General features: G+C 36.7%; 1 protein-coding gene across 5 annotated transcripts in view; it reads left to right on the top strand.

The window, feature by feature from the left end:
• Nucleotides 1-20,404, top strand: part of LOC105053245 (uncharacterized) — a 52,126-nt gene that overhangs the window by 13,895 nt on the left and 17,827 nt on the right. For 3 of the 5 annotated variants that reach the window (XM_073244315.1, XM_073244314.1, XM_073244318.1), the window contains exons 11-18: nucleotides 7,464-7,548; nucleotides 7,632-7,829; nucleotides 7,966-8,060; nucleotides 8,189-8,231; nucleotides 14,721-14,878; nucleotides 16,440-16,550; nucleotides 20,007-20,075; nucleotides 20,184-20,327. In XM_073244315.1, coding sequence (XP_073100416.1) covers nucleotides 7,464-7,548; nucleotides 7,632-7,829; nucleotides 7,966-8,060; nucleotides 8,189-8,231; nucleotides 14,721-14,878; nucleotides 16,440-16,550; nucleotides 20,007-20,075; nucleotides 20,184-20,327 — 903 coding nt within the window. The remainder of the gene's footprint in view (nucleotides 1-7,463; nucleotides 7,549-7,631; nucleotides 7,830-7,965; nucleotides 8,061-8,188; nucleotides 8,232-14,720; nucleotides 14,879-16,439; nucleotides 16,551-20,006; nucleotides 20,076-20,183; nucleotides 20,328-20,404) is intronic. The other 2 variants (XM_073244316.1, XM_073244317.1) reach the window with 2 other exon arrangements.

Genomic DNA, 20,404 nt, shown 5'->3' with positions numbered 1-20,404 from the left:
AGAAATGAGTAAGAAAAAAGATTCAGAGCGTGATGTTGGTTGAGATCATGGTGAGATGCTCTTGGCTCGGCATCATTGGAAATGCAATTGGTGCAACATAGAGTTCAAGGAAGAAAGAGTAATTAAGTTGAAGCAGCACTTGGCTGGTGGTTATCTTGATGTGTCAATGTGTCAGAAATACCTACAGGAGGTCTGACAGTTGATGAAGAAAACTTCACTGATTCGAAAGCAACGAAGAAAAAGACAAAGCAGAAGAGGACGGAAGTGGACCATCGAGCTGCAGAGCCATCTTCTTATCACTCTAGAGAGTCAGAGGAGGCTTTCGCTCCAGATGATGAGGTACAGATTGAGGCTGTCATTCAGACGACTTGGATGATAAGTACCGGTAGAAGGAGATGGTCAGATATAGAGAGCGATTTGGACCATCATGCTACGAATCGAGGTCTGGACTAGCGATAGATGGAGGAGAATCTGAGTTCAGGAGGACTACCTCAGTTAGAGAGCCCGTTGGTAGAGGGAGCAGACAGCATTTTATTTTTGTTGGGAGCTTTTGGTAGTAGGAGGTCTCCAGAGATATTTCAGCAGGAGCCACCATCCATAATTTAGATCCACATGCTTTTTTCAGCAAAGATTCAAAGCAGCAGAGGATTGACACTAATGAAAAAGGATAAAAAGAAAAATATGTGGCGAGCTATTGGATCATAGTTTCATTTCAATCAAATTCCAGCAAATGCAGCAGGCAATCCTTACTATCGATCTATCATTTCAGTCATAGAGGTTGCGGTCAGGGTGTAGATCCGTCAGGATCTAAGAATATCTATGGTCAGCTTCTTGACAGTAACAAAGAGGATCTGCAGAGATAGATTGCTTCTTACAAGAATAAATGGCCTATATACGGACTGACAGTGATGTGTGATGGTTGGACCGATCCTACCAACAGAATATCATTAATTTTTTGACATACTGTGATGGAAAAATATTTTTTCACAAATCAATTGATGCTTCAGATAAGATACACGATGCCGCATATATTTTTGATCTGATGGAGGAGGTGATTGATTCAGTGGATGAGTAGTATGTCGTGCAAGTCATCACAGATAATGAGCCACAACATAAGGCTACCGGAGAGTTGCTGATGGAGCAGCGATCGCAGATATACTGGACTCCATGTGCTGCATATTGCATTGATCTTATATTGATGCATATTGAAAAGATTCGTAGGGTGCAGTAGGTAGTGGAGATTGCCCAGACTATTATTAGATTCATCTACAATCACACATGGATCCTTTCATTGATGCGGATGTATACTGAGGGGAGATCTTAAAACAAGATATTACACGATTTGCTACTAACTACATAGCACTTGATAGTCTTCTTCAGAAGAAAGCAGCCTTACATCAGATGTTTGTCAATGTCGAGTTGCAAGAGAACAGATATGCGAGGGCCGGCACCGATGGAAGTCGTGTGGAAACTTGATGACAAGTTAGTTATTCTGACAGTGGGCTGAGAAGATAGTGAAGGCTATTAAGCGATTATACGAGGTGCTTCGCACCGTAGATAGTGAAATATACCCTTAGATAGATTCTTATATTACATGATGGAAGGACAAAGAAACAGTCAGTGAGAATGATCCGAAGTATGCTCAAGAATTCATTAACATCATTGAGCGCCATTGGAACTATCAGATGGGTAGAGATTTGTATCTAGCCGGTAAGCACGGATTCAAGAATACTTTAAAATAATTTTTTTATATTTGTAAAAGTATACTTAATCAATTATAAAATTTATCTGCAGCTTACTATTTGAATTCGAGATTTTAGTATATCATTTCGGGAATAGATATTGATAACGAGCTTCTGGTTGCTCTTCATAATGTGATATATAAGATGGTGCTCGATCCAGAAATTGCATCCTTATGTCTGCGAGAGGTATGCTAGTTTAAAACAGAGGTGATTATTCAACTGAATTCGATCTGTACTCAACAATATATTTATAAATTTAATAAATATATTTTTTACAGACGAAACAGTTTAGAGAGAAATTAGATAGCTTTGGAGTCCCATCAACTGTAGTAAGCAAAAAGCAGATGAATCCAGATAAATTACATATCAATAATGAGCAGCATATATTGACATCAAATGCCTAATAATATCATGAAATTTGATATGTAATTTTGCTTTTGTAGCTGAATGGTGGATTCATTTTGAAATGTCTGCAGAATATTTGAGAGGTGTGGCTGTCCGCATTCTTTCTCAGACGGTCTCTGCTAGTGGCTGTGCGCACAATTGGTCGATTTTCGTTCTTATCCACAGTAAACAGAGAAATCGTCTAACACAAAAGTGCCTCCATAATCTTGTATATGTTCACTATAATCTGAAGTTGAGGCTAAAATGCATTTAGGAGGAAGTACAACTAAAGTACACTGATCCGATACTAGATGATTATGCTGACGAGGACGACGATCCGATCATCGGATGGCTTGCAGGTCAGCAGCAGGAGCCAGAGCTTGATGAGTTGGGATTTCTCTATGACTGGCCAGTGTAGTAGCTAAGGAGATCAGGGTAGATCTAGAGCAATGGCAGAACAAAATATTCCACATAAGATGTAACTGATCAGCCATAGCCTGAAGGGACACAGAAGACTCATTCATTATTGACTCGATGTCCGATACATCCTCGTAGAGGTTTGAGCGAGAAATATTTAGACGAGATTGACGGTCAGCAATAAGACATCCATCCTCCCAATCACAGAAAACTCAGTCACCGAGGGGCACAAGGGAGAAAAAGAAAAGACAGTTGCACGTACACCACTCTCGAGAGTGCATGAGCTATTTGGCTCAAATTCGGAGATCAGAGAGAGTGATGATGATATTAGTAGTAGTAGTCATGGATCTGATGATCAGGAAGGAACTGGAGGACAGAAGATCACTGCTTATGAGACAGTCACAGGGTGATATTCGATTCACCGATGAGTCCCAATTTACATATGCCCCACAAGATAGGGACCATGGTGCACGAGTCGATAGAGACGTGGGGAGCCGATTTCATAGAGACGACGGGCTCCTAGAGGTTGTCCAGCATATGATGCAGCTGCAGACGATCTTGCACGTGGAGTAAGATCCATGTATGTATCTGGATCATCCTCGCATTATGGATCCTATTACCCACATCCACCTTATGATTTATATGGATATGGTGCATTCGAGGCATCGTCTTCTAGTGGTTACCACCTTATGCAGTCTGGAGCATCTTACGGATCAGATTTTGCTACCGGCATATTTGGATGGACTCCTCCACAGTCATACATCATCCCGAGGATACTTCTCAGAGCCAGAGTTTGAGTGAGAGATTTGAGATATCTTACAATCTAGAGAGGATGTCTTATGGAATGAATATTCAGAAGTACAGTGTTTCTTGGTTAGAGGGATGGACTGATGTTTCTTCAGATTGTGCGAATGATCCAGATATCTACGAGCATCACAGACATTCGACGAGATATTAAATGCAGAGCGGATCTTGAAATTAGTATATCATTTTTTATGTTTTGTACTTTAAAAGTTTAGATACATTTTAATGCACATTTATATATTTTCTTTTTAATTTTAGGATGATAGAGTTGTAATATAATGTAAATAAATATATATTTAAAATTTTGGATCAAAATTTTCAATACCGCTACCGAATTCAAAAATTGAACCCAAATATGTTAATAATATGCAATATAATATAATTTTGGGGTTATAATTATGAATTAATAACTTGGAGATCCAAAAAAAAATGAAACAAAAAAAAAAAAATTTGTACCGGTATCGAAGCGGTACATCGGAGCGTACCGTATGTCGGTATGGTATCGATACCGGTACCATACCGGCCCGATGCCGATACGGGCATCGGTACCGGTACAACAGACCTTGGTGCTGGGCCTCATATATTTTTGATCCATTCTAATAGCTTAAGCTTTGGGGATCAAGTAGTTGTTTAGCAATGGTATTAGAGCTAAGGATGTTGGAGGTTGTGAGTTCAAATCCCTCCAAGTCAATTGTTCATTTAATTAAACCAGTTGTCTTGTTTTGTGTTTTAATTCAGTACTCAATTTGTCCATATGCATGGTTAGGGCTGCACCCAAGGAGGGGTAAAATGATAGAAAGTAAAGAAGTAGTTGACTCTGGATTTTCTTTTTTGTGTTTTCTGATCTTTATTTAGGCATTTTTTAGAGTAGATTTCGGAGTTCCAATTTAAGTAGAATTTGTGCAAAAAAGTCCTAGTTTAACAACATATTGTTTTGGGTAAGTTAAAAAGTTGTTATGATTTGATTTTGAGTTATTTGCTATGTCCTACATAGGATTTTGTGCCGTTCCAAATTTTTCATTCTAAGAAAGTTTCTAGAGATTATTTTTTCTGTTTTTTTTTTTGAAACTAGGACAGGCAGAAGCCTGATAGAAGTTCTGTGAGGCCAGGATTCAAACCCAGGTCACTGGTATCAACATGTAGTGCCTCTACCATTTGAGCTAGTTGGCACCCTTAGTTATTTCTTTAGTTAGGTCCCAGTTTACTTGTAATGAATGTCATAAAATATATATATATATATATATATATAAAAGGGCTGTTCACTAAACGACATCGTACGTGACTTATTTAAATGAAAGAATTCAACTGGGCAGGTTCAGCCTTCATACTCTGGTGTGTGTGTGTGTCCCTTCCTGCTCTCTCTTCTATTATCTTTACTTTTATCATTTTTCCTCTGATTTCTGTTGCACTAGTGCCTGAGTTTTCGTTATATATTAACCACAAAGCTTCTTGTTTAGCCTAAAACCCTTTACAATTATGTTACTCTTGCTCTTTACCATCACAAACCCTAGGGCAGGTTTATTTAACTATTTTTTCCCCTTAATGTCAGAAATTGATCATTACTGTCCCAAATAAAGGTTGAAGATGGCAAGCAACCTAATCAGCCCTAGCCCTTATTAAAGCCCTCTGTCCACGTGCGCCTTGGCAGGCCATCCTAAATTGGATTTGCATCATTTTGCTATCAGAGCCAAAGGATTCTAAATTGTTCTTCCTTTCTTTTCCTGGATCATTGTTCTGTTCTTTTTTTGTTTTTTTCCCCTTCTATCATGTTACCAAGCAAGGAGTTATGTTTCAAGAACATGTTCTCCATTAGCATTCCAAATACACAAAAAAAAAAAATCTTTGGTCAATTGGATACTAAGTTTGCATTCATTAACAATGATGTGATTTTAATATGCTAGACAATTGCATCAGCCTTAGGTGAAGAATCTGAAGAACCATTTCGTGAAACCCTACAATCAAAGCTTTTTCATGTGAAGAACATAATTGAAGTTCCATCATCCTACTATAAGGTTTTACAGTCTACTTTGGCTAGAATTTCTGTAAGAAAGTACTACTGTAGGTAGATATTGGTTGGGGAAGTTATCTACAACTTTATTATTTAGTTATTTATGTTTCTGTTATTTACAGTTCGGTTTTTAGTTGTTAAGATTTCTATCTACATATGGTTTTGTGGTCTGGGAATTTTTTTGGAAATTAGTTGGTTACTAAGAGTCCTAGATTATTTGTAAGAGAAGTCATGAAAATATATAGGGCTATATGGCTGTCCACTGGAACGTGCCGTACATGAATTATTTAAATTGAAGATTTTAGCTGGCCATGTTGGGCCTTCTTATCCTCCCTCTTCGCCCACCAACCTACCCACCCCCCCAACCCAAACTCCTGTATCTTTCTCTTGATCTCTCATCTGTTGTCATGGTCTTTACTTGTATCATCTTTACTTTGGTTTCCATGTGCACCAATTTCCGAATTGTAGTTATACATCAACTACATTGCCTCTCGTTTAGAATCATATTCATGCCTCCTATCCTTACCTATCAGAAAAGAAACCTATAATAGATTTATTTAACCTTTTTATCTGTCCGTAGTCTCAGAGTTGATCACTGCTGTCCCAAACATAGGTTGAAGATGCCAAGCAATCGAATCAGTCCTACCTCTAATTAAAGCCCATTCTTTGGTCCACATATACGCTTGCAACCCATCCATATTTCACCCGACACAAATCCTGGTATACATTGTTACTTATTCTCTAATAGCTTAAGCATTTGGGTTCAAGTGATTAGTTAACAATTACAAGTCTTGTTTCTTAAAAGTTCATTAGATTTTATCGCTAGTTTCAGAAAGCACGTCAAATAATGAAATGCATTCAAATTCAATTATGTGTGACCAATGCATATCTCTGTGACTCGAGAAAACAAACTATAGAATAGCAGCGAGGTCTTGATATTCTATGGCTTCATAACATTGAATAATTAAGAGGGATCAAGAAATATTTGTGACATAAATTAGAATGTTATGATAATTTTCTAGTAAATTTATTCCTCAAAAAGAAAAGATAAACTTGTAGCAAATCTATGAATGGTAGAGCTAGAAATGATGAATCAACAGAGTACAACAAAAGTCTGAGGCGGCTTCAATAAAGAGATGTACTCTTATCTTTGTTTAAGGATATAGGAAGAGGGGAGGAGTACCTACAGTCTAATGGATAAAGGTTGTAAAAACAGATGTGGAAAAGCTTGCAGTTGTGTTGTAGGTTGTCTTGCAAAGGAATGATTGGAGGATGTGGTCTATGGTTGGACCCCAAATACTTCGGATTTCGGACGAAGCTTGGAGGATATGGTTATTGTTTTTAGACATACAGTGAAATGAAATCAAGCAGAATGCCTGATATATTATCTGAGAATTTCGCTTTAATATCTTCTATTAGAAAGGGCCCTTAGTTATTTACTTATTCTACCATGACCTTTAGTTTGGAGAGGCAATTTTCATTGACTACCTCTGCATTCAGGAGCCAAACTACTCAGTCGATTGTAGGTGAGAGAGTTCTTTGGTAGGAGCATGTTGATCTTCTATGTTGTTTGCTAAAATGCTATTTACTACTAATGGTGAAGAATTGACTTGGAATCATCTTGAACTTTTTTTTTTCCTTCTATGTGGTTAACAGTGAATTTTGGGTTTTGCAAAATATCACTTCTCTTTCGGTTCAATTTCTTGAGTATCTGGTCACCTTGAAGAATAAGTATGACATCCTTATGGTGGATAACAATCGAGGGCCAAGGGAACTACTTGCAGACAACCCTTTGTTTTAACATCTGGACTGTCTCTGCTTAGAACATTATTAGTAAAAACAGAAGTGTATGGACCTAGGAAGGGGGAGGTAGGTGAATGTACCTTTTGTTTTGCAGTTTAAGTGGCACACTTGCGGTATAACATGCTTTCTAGCATTTGCATACCTTTTCTTTTGTCATTTTGTGAGACCTCCATCCTTTTTCTTTTGGCATCTATGAACTTCACTCGACTATCTCTTTACTTATATTGTACTGTCTACTTTCAATGTTAGCATATAAACAATCAAATATGGAATAACCTGACAATCCATCCTGTTATATAATTTAGGTCATTGGTGTAGAAGCTTCAAGACTGGGTATAAAGGGGCCATGGATCACCAAGTCCTATTTGGAAATGATTCTAGAAAGTAAAGGTATGATGATCTCAGTCTAACATCTTTCGTGTTACAACTTTTCTTGAAGGTTTTTGTCCTGATCAGTCGCTAATCAATATCAGGTGTACCACGTGTTAATACACCACCACCTTTGTCTAGCACACTTTTAACTGGAAGTCAAGAAAGGACAATTGCTGCGCCCAGACCAATACGCTTGTCTACCACTATTGCTCCCAAACCTGAGGATGTTACACAGCCATGGACCAGGTCTCCAACAAAGTCCGATATGGACCCTGTAGTAACATGGAATTTCATTTCAGGTTTTTCGCATGCAACAATTCTTTCTAGTTATAAAGTTTTATGGGGTCTGGGAAGATGAGTTATATTAAATGACCATTTACAACACCAAATATTTGAATTTAATAATTGTAAGCTTCTCTTATGAAACATATGCAGATTCTTCTGCTTTCAGGGGTAACCTCCAGCTTGCTCCATTGCCCGATTCATATGACTTGGATAGGGGTTTGCTTCTTTCTGTTCAGGCAATCCAGGTGAGTAACATGTTATAAGCAAGACAGTGTGTCATATTAGTGAATTCACCCACTCAAGTAAACATTACATGAGTTAACCTTTGCTAACATTTCACTTCATGTTCCCTTTTTCCTCTCTTCTCTTTCAGGCATTGTTGGAGAACAAGGGTTTTCCAGTTATTGTAGGAATTGGTAAGAGATTCACATGTTTCAACTACCTGAATGGCTTAATATGTTTAAACATGAATACGTGACTACCCCATTCTTTTATTTATTAACTTGATGACGTGGAACTTCACATGTTTTTTTTTCTCACTACAAATCTTTTTCAACTGATTGTTATTTTTTTTTTTGATGTTGTTATTATTATTTTTTAAAAAAAGGTTGTTGAGGCAGCTAGATGGTAGAGTTGCTTAATTACTGGGGCAGTCTTTGCCATTTCTTGCTGCCTTAAAGTTTTTATTTTAGTGAAACTTTGATTAAATTCTGAGTTCATCTGCAAGACTGATTTGCAACTTTATAGCAAAGTCTAGTTTATCAATTAATTTGGAAGAACCAAATCAAAATACATAATCAAAAAGTTGAATGCTATTTTATTGCATAATTTGATGAATAATATTGAGTATGAAAAAAGACAAAAATCAATTAAAATCTTCATTATCGTAATTAAAATGAGTAGATGAAGAATGAATGGAAACTACTAAAGATAAAGTAAAACAAAGGGGACTAACCATGCAAAGAAGTGGAAATAGGAAGAGGAAAATTGAGGACATGGGTCAAAGGGGAAAAGGTAAGAATTGCACAAATATGACAGATGAAACCAGAAAAGGGATTAAAATATAAAAAGAGAAGGAAAATGAATGTTTTATTTAAAAAAAAGAAGGAAACTCAAGAAATAATCATAAGGATGAGGTGAAACTGAGAATGGAAAAAATTGAAGAAAGAAAATGGGGTGGAGTTAAATAGGTTCAATTTAATGAAACAATGACAAAAAAAAAAGGAAGATGGAAGGGAGTAGACAAGTGGAGCGAAGGCAAAGGAAAAAAAAAGAGGTTTTTATGCACCCTTTGAAATATGCATGTATACCATGTAAATTTTACTCTGTTGTGCGGTTAAGCCCTTCTTGTTGACATGCCATTTATAAATGGTAGAAAAATGATTGTTTAGGTGCAAAATATTTAAATAGTCTACCATAGTTAAGATTGACTTCAATGATGGATGTAGTGGTAATTTTGTAAATTAGAATAAGTTTATTGCAACTGATTAATGTCAATCAAATGTCATGGATAAATCTTAAGATAGTGACAGGCTAACATAAAAGAGCACTTGCAAGACAAAAGAAAAGAAAAAGCAAATGGTAACTTTACAAGGATATACATGCAAGAAAGGCAAATGTGAAATATAATAAAAGGAGAAAATGAGAAAGAATGATTAGGAGAAAAAAGTAAACATTCATTTTGATGGTGCTGAATGATAGTGACATTGGGTAATCGTTCTCTTTTTTGGGCAATCACATCTCTTTTCTGATTAGGAGAGGGAAGAAGTTTTTGTGGTCGTATCTTATGATTGGATTCTATAATTAGATTAATGGGGGAGTAGTAATGTATAAAGATGAGATCTCAAACTGGAATTGGAAATGAGGAAGGGTACGGTTATCCAATCCCACAATTAGATTGGTGAGGGGAAGGAGGTATGATGGTTAGATCCCAAGGAGATGCAGGGAGTGAGTCAGCACCTTAGCAAGCTGCATAGGTCAAGCCCTGGATTTGCACTGTAGAGGTGCCCATCAGGTTCCATCCAGCGGTTTCCTGTAAGGCACTAGGGTAAGTATGCTGAGTATGTCCAAAGACCTTGCAGTAGTGAGACTGAACTCCTGAAAGAGGAGATCTCATTCGAGCAGAGAGAGTTGCAAACAACTGTCCTAGTTGTCGACCAAGTCTAGTAAGCTCATCATCTTGGCGGACGACTGTGTCACTCCAGGAGCAAGGTTTCATTTCTTCCCAGCCAAAGACTATTAGAGAGGGATATGATGCAAGGCTTCCTCTAAATGCAGATGATGATACAGAGAGAGAGGCAGAAGGTATAAGCATACCTATCTAGGTGATCTTAGATGAGGAAGAAATTAGGAAATAACAAATATCATAAAATTTTTTATACTAACTACTAAAGCTTGGTCAGGTACGCATGTTTTTGTTTGAGGAAGCCTAATCTAGTGTAGGAAACCCTTAACACTATAAAATTTGAGCTTGTTCAAACTTGATTTACCATAAGTGCATATATAGGCACTCTTGAATATAGACATGGTAGTTTAGATTAGTGGCTGTGGTGGTTGAGGTTGCTTTTGCCTTGGTCTAAAGCTCACGTCACTTTTATGCATAAAATATGCAATTATGCACTTAGCTCCACTTCCTTACCTAGATTTGGCCTTTGTGGTGTACCAACGTAGCAAGTGCATGCACACCTTGGGCATGCATGGCCTTATGCCTAGGTGTTGATAGTGGCTTGGATTTATGATAGATAGCTATTGGGCTTGCTCTAAGGCCAAGAAAGATATTGCTAGATTTGTTGTTCTCTAGGGTATCTATGAGCCTAGTTACAAAGTTGAGATGTGGCTAAAAATTAAAATAATATTGTTATTTCTAATTTCAATGGATCCTAAAGCCAAGATCTTAAATCCTGTGGAATGGGGGTATCTCAATTTCTCTATGGAATGGGATGACCCACTTAAGATTTTATGTTTTGGCGGGATGGGAGGCGTCCGGTCGTCATATCCCGTCCTTTTGAGAAAATGAGACCGTAACAGGTTTGGAATTAGAAAACTCATCCATGCAGGGAGAGAAGAAGAAAGAAACAAGGAAAGATGAAGAAAAGGAAGAAGTGAAGGGAAAGAAGAAGAAAAATGAAAAAAAGGAAAGGAAGGGGGAGAAAGAAAAAAAGGAAAGAAAAGAAAGAAAGGTAAAAGAAAATAAAAAGAAGAAAAGAAAGAAAAAAAAAAGAAAGAAAGGAAAGAAGAAGGGGAGAGAGATGGAGGATATCTACCAAAATGCATGATCAAGACTGCTGCCTGGACGGAACGGGATAGCGGGTGTCTCCTTCCATAAAGAAATTGGAATACCTTTGTCCCACAGGATTTAAAACTTTAGATCCACTATCTCACCTTGTCTTGGCAGCAGTCCCAGTCGAGAGTCCAGTAGGTATCCTCTGTCTCTCTCCCCTTTTTTTTCCCTTTCTTTCTTCCTCCGTTTCCTTATTGTCCTTTCTTTGCTCTTTCTTCTTCTTCCTTGGTCTGATCCCTTCCTTTGCTTCTTTCTTTCTTTTCTTTTTCTTCTTCTTTATCTTTCTTTTCTTAATTCTTTCCTTTCATTCTTTTCTTCTTCCTTTGTTTTCTTTCCTTCCTCTTTCTTTTTCGCTTTCACCTTTTCTTTTCTTCATGTTTCCTTCCTATCTTTCTTTCCTTATTTATTTTTCTTTCCCTTCATGGATGAGTTTTGAAGTCCTGACCCTCTTCATATCCCATTTTCTCATAGGAACGGAACTTAAAACCTTATCTAAAATCAAAAGCAATGATTTACATTCTAAAGTAGCCATAAATGTCAAATTGGAAGTTACAGAAGATGAAGGAAATGATAAAAATAAATGAATGGCTCTTGTGCCAATTATTAGTGGAATTTTGATATATGTAGTAGGAAAAACTACATTATGTCAGCTAATGACATTCCTCATAAATGTAAAATCATGAAGGACATGCTATGCATAGGTTCGAGGGTGAAGAAACAATTTGATCTTATGCCTCTATGATGGGATGAAGTCAACATTGTCGCCATAAATGGCATGAATGCTTTGAACATTTTTTTTGGATTAATCGGTTTAATACAAAGTATCTGCACTTGGCACTTAAACATGGGTATTGGTGTGACACTCTGATACTACTTCATAGGAAGAAATTCTTAGATATCAAAAATATTGCTATATTTATACATGCAATCATAATAGATGAACAAAGCTAAATCTAGGTAACAGGTTGGAACTATGATGGTGGTCATGAGAAGGATCTCCAAGTTTGACAAGGGTTTACTCTTTTGTCTATCTCCTTTCTTAAATGAGGGGAAGAGGAGCAAACTTTAGCACACCTAGTACGGTAGCCCAGCTTGCTTAGATGCCTTTTTAAGTTTCAGGTGGGCGGCCTTATGGGTTCCTATATGGAAGTGTAGTATAGAGTCCTTTTCACAAATCAGCACACTATTATGTGTACTAGATTCCCTTTTCTTATAAAAAATTACATATGAGCAATAAACTCCTCTATGCCCTTTCTTTCTGGATACAACTTTATGAAAAGTATTCTACTATTCAACATGAAATATTGTATTGTCTTGAACCACCGGTTCGGAGCATACCAAGTCATATTGGGGTAGAGAATGATTCTATCTCTTTGTTCGAGAAACCGACGAGAGACGGTGAGGGAGATGAGGAGAGAGAGGGAGGGAGTGGTAGGAAGGGAGGGAGAGAGAGGGAGGGGGCCGGAAGAGGGCTTCCGCCCTTGGTTGCTTTGCCTTGTTCAAAATAGGGGAATTGAGGGTGGAACCCATCCTTTGGCCCTCCCCCTTCCTCCCTCCTTGCCTCTCTCTCTCTCTATTTCTCTCTCTTCCTCTCTCTCCTTCTTCCTCTCCCGTGCTCTTCCTTTATTGGTACGCACCAGAATGGAATGGCACATTACCGTACCTATGCATGATCTCGCACATGAAATTGCACCAAAGCATTTTTTGCAAATTAACTCATACAAGTAGTGTTGTTTCTAAATCAATATGAGAATATGAACAGCACAACCTTTAGGTCTTTCAATGTGACCACATGATACCCTCACATTGGACACATACAATGGTGAATTTCATGCTGCATAACTAGTTCTTGCTCGTGACTTAATCATACTTTCTTATCATGTGATTATTATTGTAGGAGGGGATAAACAACATTAATAACATTATTACACCAAGGATGAAAAATTGTTCTCACTTTCTCATTTTAATGCTAAATAAATAGACAGACTTTGGTGTGCTGCAAACAAAGGCAGGAAGAGCTAAATATAAGAGATGACTGGTGGTGGAACAAAACCTTTGCATGCTCTATAGATGGTGAGAGTTCCATGGACCTTGTCTTAGGCAAGATCTTTCAGAAGTTGATTGTTAAAGTGATAGAAGGGCAAGACATATGCTTAGCCTTGGTTAGGAATGGGGATAATGGTTTTATGTTTCTTTGTTGGTCACCTTTTAGGCAAGTGTGCTTGGCTTGAGGTCATTCTTGCTATAGCATCTCATGTTCTTTTTTGCTAACATATATTTTTGAAGAAAGTAGCATACTAGCATCCCATGCGAGTACACTTGCAATTTTTTTTTACAACAACCAATAAATACACTTCAGTGAACATGCAGCGATGAGGAAATTGTTGTCAGAGATTGAGTTAATGAGTTGAAGCATTATTTTTCATTCTTTATTACCACAGGTGACGGTGATGTAATCAAGGGGGATCACATGCATGGTAGGCGCGTCTAAGGATTCTGACCCAAAAATCATATTTTCAGTTGATTTCGTGTATTTTGTTTAGTTTGTGGGTTAGGCAGAGCTGTGGGATGTCGAGAATCAAGTTTTAGCATGTATCGAGGGCGCTTATATGCTAAAGTTTTGCTTAGCTGGAGGGTCAAACTAGATCCTATGTGGTAGGCCTTGGTCCAAAAATTGTTTTGATCTGAATGTACACCCATTGGCTTAAGTTGTACAGCTGGAATTTCTTTTTTGGGCCTACAATTTATGGACAATAAGTGGTTGACCAATTACATTAGGCCCACCCATTCTTAAAAAATGAAAGAAAAGAAGTCTTCAAATTTGAGAAAAGAAAGGGATATTCCAAGAAACCTCTTTTATTGCAAGTAGCCAACCATATATTGGGCAACAGGGGTGGGCCAATTCCCTATATCTTTCCCTTCTTCCCTTCCACTATGAGAACAGTGGAGGTGTCTGTTTTAATCTGTTTCTATTCTTTTCTTTTCTTGTTTTCTCTCTTTGATAGAAATAATAGGGAAGATCACCGTCATTAGTACTTTAGGAAAAAATATGCAAGTGTTTTTAGGTTCTTTAAAAGGGCTTTCTGTGACACTAATTTTAAGATCATGAAATGAATTATCCTGTTGTTCTTTCTCTAGTTTGCTTTCTTATCCAACAAATTATTCTCCAGATGCAACAGAGATTTATCTGATGGCTAAAATTATTTCATATCCAAGGCTTTGTTTTCGATATTATAAGATCAAGCATGAAGTGCTATTCATATTTACCATTTAATTATTATGCAATTCTAGATGTTCAAGTTCTATCTAATATCTATTTTTGTTGTTTGTTAGTTTATGGCTTCACTAGCTTGTACAGGGTGCATGAATTGTACAATGATAAATTAATCATGTTGGGTGTGTCAGTCAATTTTTTTTTTTAGTTTAATGATGTGAGTGCCCCAGTAAGTAGAGGCTTTGATCCCCCCCCATTCCTTTTCTTGTTCTTCTTTTAATGCAATTTTGTATCACATTTATGCTAATCCCTTTTTCTGTTATTAATCCTGGTTTGAAGAGCATTTCCTTATTAAGTCTTAACTCTTGATAGACTTGATATTGACTTATTTTGTTGTGCTGTAATTCATAGGAGGTCCCAGTGGATCGGGCAAAACAAGCCTGGCTCAAAAAATGGCGAATATAGTTGGCTGTGAAGTAATCTCTTTAGAAAGTTACTACAAGTGTGAACAAGTGAAGGACTTTAAGTATGATGAGTTTAACTCCTTGGATTTATCTTTGCTGTCCAAGGTATTATATCATTGCCATGACATGTGCTTCTGAAAAGCTATGCCTGCTTTTGGACTTCGTTTCTTGTTTAACTTATTATAATGTAGGAGAAATCTTCATGGACAGAATAAGGTTTGGCTAAATTGAAATATCATGATCTATTAAATGACCATGCTTTCAATGTTAATTGTGAAAAATGTTCAATCATGTTTCTGCAGGCCAATTCTAATATATTGTTATCTTGTGTGCTTTATCACATTTTAATTGTACTTTTCATATATCATGATTCAAATGTGATTTGGAATTTGGCCATGGGTTGGTGTAAACTACAAAGACCTGAAATAGATGGAATGTGGTTTTGAATTATAAGTAGAGTTGGACATGCGTAATGCACGTTTGAGAGTGGATGGTAAGCCCACACTGCAGGATCACCATGCAAAGTCACGAGTGCGAAAAAGCATGCACGGGTGTAATGTTTTTGGTGTATTTTGGGTACTTGGAGAAGTGGAGTCAAAGGAACTGGAGCCTCCCAAATGCAGGTAGTTGGGAAGTTTACTTTTAGTAGGATGATAGATAACTACAAATTGGTGGTGACCATATATTAATAAGAATGTGCTTCATCCAGGCTCTTGGTGAATTTAGTCGCTGAATATTTCCCATGTCGCTGATCTACTCTCTCGTGAATCTTATTAGTTTGTTTCCTGAAATTCATAGCATATGCAAAAGTTTACTAGGAACATGAGCGGAAATGAAGTTTTTACATGAAGCTCATACAGAAGTGAACTGACCTTCTATTTTTCAAGGAAGGCCCCTCACTTGCCTAGTGTTGTCATGGCCTGGACCTCAACACCAGTTTGATAGCTGGTTCTCGAGTTTACATATTCCTGCCAAGGAGCCTTCTAGAAGACCCCATTTTGGTAGCAAAATTCTTACATGCTGATGATGTCCTTTTATAGCATATATCATATTTTTTCCTCTAAATATGCTTCCATGTGGTGCATTTATCTGATGACTGCACCATTTTTAACGTGCTAATATGGGTCCCAATCATATTTCTGTTCAGAAAACTTAATGGCTTAAGTAACGTATCTTGAGTTCCATATAATTCTGGAACTGCAAATGGTGCCAGATTAGGGAATGTCATAGGAAGAGAATCTTATCAGGACCTTTATTCAACCTCACTAATTTGTCACGTGAGAAGGTACCAGCTCAATTACTATAGCAATTTAACTTTATGAATCTTGAAACTTCCTTTGGTTCCTATTTTATATAATTACAGATTTTGTCATCTGGTATTCCTGATATGATATCCTTGTTCTTTTTTATAACGTGTTGAAACAGAAACTCATCCATGGTTGTTATATCTTAGGTTAAATATCATGCTTGACATATACATGCACTGTGTGCATAAGCTCATGTGACCAACTACATATATACTTACCATGCTTTGAGAACTATCCTCTTATGTAGTACAGTGCATACATATGGAGCTGTTGCCTTCGAACCTTGTCCCCTATTTGTTAATGGAGGATGTTGTTCTTCCTTGAATGTGGAAATTTAAACCTATTATAATTAATTGCAGAACATTAATGACTTGAGAAATTGTCATAAGGCGAAAGTTCCTTGCTTTGATTTTGAGAATTGTAGTCGAAATGGATTCAAGGAGCTTCAAGTTTCTGAGGATTGTGGGGTGGTAAGTCTCATTATTTATAAAGCAATTTTCTGTATTGTATGTATGTATATCTTCATATTTCTGTGTATGTTATGTATAAAGAAACAAATACATGCATCCATATTAGTAGTGTATTAAAGCTACGTTATTCCTGGTAAAAATTGATTTGAAAACAATATTTGTTATCCTTAGAAAATGGTTGTAAAACCTGTAATTGTGATACTTCTGATCAGTATCTAACATATCTATTTGCAGAGTGGTTGAACTGAATCTGTATCATTGCTATCGGTTTTCGGATTTTACCGAGGTCTTTTTGGTGTTCATTAAATGAAGCTCTTTTATGACCTTTTTTTTCAAAAGCACTTTCTGTAAGAATGATGTGTTTGGTAATGCTCAATGAAAAGTGCTTCTAATGTAAACTAGAAAGCTGCTTACAGGAGAAGCTGAAAAACTAGCTTTTAGCTTTTTCCTTGTGCTTATATGGAAGTCTGCTTTATTTATATTAAAATAATGATTTGTGCCTTCACTTGAGAAAAGACATTAAAAATGCAAATGGATTAGGTAAACTTCAATTAAGTTAATTCCTTGGGGATGCAACACATGGACTGTGGAGGTCAAGTTGATCTTCCTAATGTAAAACAATCTCAAAGAAGTCGAAGTTACTAGAGTCAGATCTGACCCTCTTGAAACCTAATAGACTTAAAATGTACTTCCTTGTTATGTAGTGCCAAATACCAAGCAAGCGAAAAGTGTTTCAGCTTCATAAAAGCTCTTCGTAAACAAGTTAAATATAGTATTAGCATAAAAATTTTAAGTTCATGAGGTGTGAGATAAAAACTACAAATTTATTACTAGATGGTTAGGAAATATTTTATATTCTTGAAATAAAAGTGGAACTGCAAATTTGTCATAAAAACATGAGTGCTCTATTAATACATATAGAAGTTCAAAAGTAGGGGTTAGACGCATCAAGTCCCTTAGACCATGCTATTTTTGCTCATTCCACATGCATAATGAATACTACATTACTATTGATTTCTTAGTTTCTTCAGTGGCAAATGATCCTAAATTCTGAAATGATATTTAATATTCCATGATGATTCTTAGAAATGAATGATAAGATTAATCAAGAAAAGTGATTGCTCCTATAACAGTTGGTTTGATCTCATTAAAGCAAAATATTGTTTTTTCCTAGCAATTAAATTATGCCATGCATTCTCTTTTCCGAGATGGACCTGTAATGTCAGCAGCATGGGTCACATGACACTGTTGCTTAATTAACAAGGTCATACCTTAATTGGGTTTCTAGATGACAAATAAGTTAGCATGCCCTCAACACTCCGCCAATCGTTGAGTAAGACTTTAGTTGCGCTAATTCAATTTTGAAGTGGTTGCTATTTCTTCTATGTTGTATCTCCTATTCTTGGAGATTTATGAGAACCAGGAAGTTAAAATTTTTGCCTTGACAAATTAGTGTTGAAAAAGTGAACTAAGCATATCAAAACTATATATTACTTTGCTTGGATACTCTGTACTACTCAGTACTTCTTAATTGCCATAAGCAAATGTATGCTTTACCAAGAATTTGCGTGTTGTTCTCTGGAAGGTCTTGTTGTTGGTACAATAGCAATTATAATGGTTTATAGCAAGGTTTTAAACCCTTTGGGACGAGGGTGTCTTGGTTTCTCCATGAGACAGGACCACATGCTGCCCTGCCCCACCCCCACGGCAGCCCCTCTTTCCTTCTTATTTTCTTTCTTTTTCTTTTACCTTCCTTTCTTTCCTTTTCTTTTTCTTCTACGGGTTGACCTGTTTATGACCCAAACTCATTTATGTCAACCCAAATCTGGTTAAAGTGGGTTGTTTGCTGGCCGGGTTGATAGATTGGGTCGTAAATTGCCACCTCTAATTGCAGGTAACCAATGATAATTACTGTCCAAGTAAAATAACTGAAGCATAAATTTCAAGAAAGATGTATTCCATATTAATTATGAGCATTGAACTCACATAACCACATTAAGTTTATAGGGATAAACATTTTAGATCATTTGACTTTTCTGGATTCCAGAAATCAGGTTTTTGACATTGTGGTCCCTCTTACGGGTTGACAATGGAGTAGGGCCAACTGATTATCATAGTTTCTTAGATATCAAAATTAAAAGGAAAGTCTTAAATCTTAATTATAGTACATTTCAAAATTCAATATTTGTCATCTTCAAATAGTAGTTCAACTGGCATGCAAGGTATCTAAAGCTGATGCTTTCATGAAGTGCACTATCTATCACCTGTTGTACTATAGCTGGAACTTGGGCAGACTGGGTCAGATTGACGGCAAACCCTTACCTAACCCAACTTTTATATATTACAATCTTAAGTTTTTAACCCAGCCAATCTGATCTCACCTTATCTTATGCTAAATTCTGGTTGAGTTGGGCTACGTTAATTAAGTTTGATTGGGTTGAATAAGAATTTTAAGATAGGGAAAATGTTTGTGCCTTTGTGATGTTTCTGTTGACTTAATATTTGTTGGGTTGAGGCCCTAACCATTCATTAATTTTTATGGCACGTTTACGCATAATCTAACAAGACTAAAGACATAACTATATAAAACATGTAAGTAACTGATAAAAACCATAAATATGAATTATTGATTTATTTATATATTGGGCCGGGTTGGGTTGAGTTGGGTCAGCTTAAGTTTGGATTGGATTATAGCTCAGTCCTAACCAAACCCAATTTAAAGGTCAGATTGGAGCTTTTTGCCCCAAGTGCAACCGAAATTTATAGAACCTTGACCCAATCCTACATAATGAGTGGGTTGGGTGGGCTGGTTCAGGTTGAGCCCAACCCAATCTATACCTTGTACTATTTTCTCCCCATTGTTACTATTAAAAATCCTCATTGAGATTAAGGTTATATTTTGGTCCTAAAGAAGACTTATCAAATGCTGTAACCAGCACTCTAGAAGATCAATGGAGCTTATAACTAACCTATAAAGTTCATCTTTGTAAAGGATAAATTGTAATTGGTGATGATCATCCTTGTCACTGACAATCCACCAAACATCAAGTTAACTTCACAAGATTATATTCTTCTGGAATCATCTATGATATTTTCTTTTTGCCATAACCTGGTCAAAATTTTCCATATGATCCCCTATGGATGGTTTTGTTGTGGAATTCTTAATGTTGAAGACCATCATACCTAGATAACTCCCATTGTTTTTGCTATAATGTGATTACGATGGATGACATGGTAATTTTGTTACCTATAACTCCAGTAGTTAACGCCAATAAATTCTTGATGCTATATTTCAAGCCCATGCAAAATTACGTATTAGAGAGTATAATACCACATTATAGTTCTGTGCGCTTTGACCAAGAAGTCTTGCATACATTCTGCACTAAATGATACTAGTTTCCTTTTCATTTGATAATGCAAGTGCTTTGATTACTTTTGATTACTGCAATTTTCCAGGTGATTTTTGAAGGGGTGTATGCATTACACCCTGATATACGGAAATCACTCGACTTATGGATTGCTGTTGTAAGATTTCCTGGATCTCCATATCTTAGTTGTTCATCTTTAAAATCTCTTTTTAATTTGCTTATTTAATAACAATTATTCATCTCCCTGCTTTTGTGTTAATGTTAGGTGGGTGGAGTACATTCACATCTTATTGCAAGAGTTCAAAGGGACAAGAGTCGTGTTGGCTGCTTTATATCTCAGGATGAAATTATGACAACAGTATTTCCTATGTTTCAGCAGCATATTGAACCACATCTTGTACATGCACATGTTAGTACAACAGAATTTTTTTGACTTGTCACATCGATTCTAGCTCTTGTAATAATTCCAATTTCTCTGCAACTCTT

This window comes from Elaeis guineensis, chromosome 10 (genome assembly GCF_000442705.2).
Source record: "Elaeis guineensis isolate ETL-2024a chromosome 10, EG11, whole genome shotgun sequence".
Classification (NCBI taxonomy): domain Eukaryota; kingdom Viridiplantae; phylum Streptophyta; class Magnoliopsida; order Arecales; family Arecaceae; genus Elaeis; species Elaeis guineensis.
Note: the sequence above shows the minus strand (reverse complement) of the source record. Positions and strands in the feature narration are given on the sequence as shown.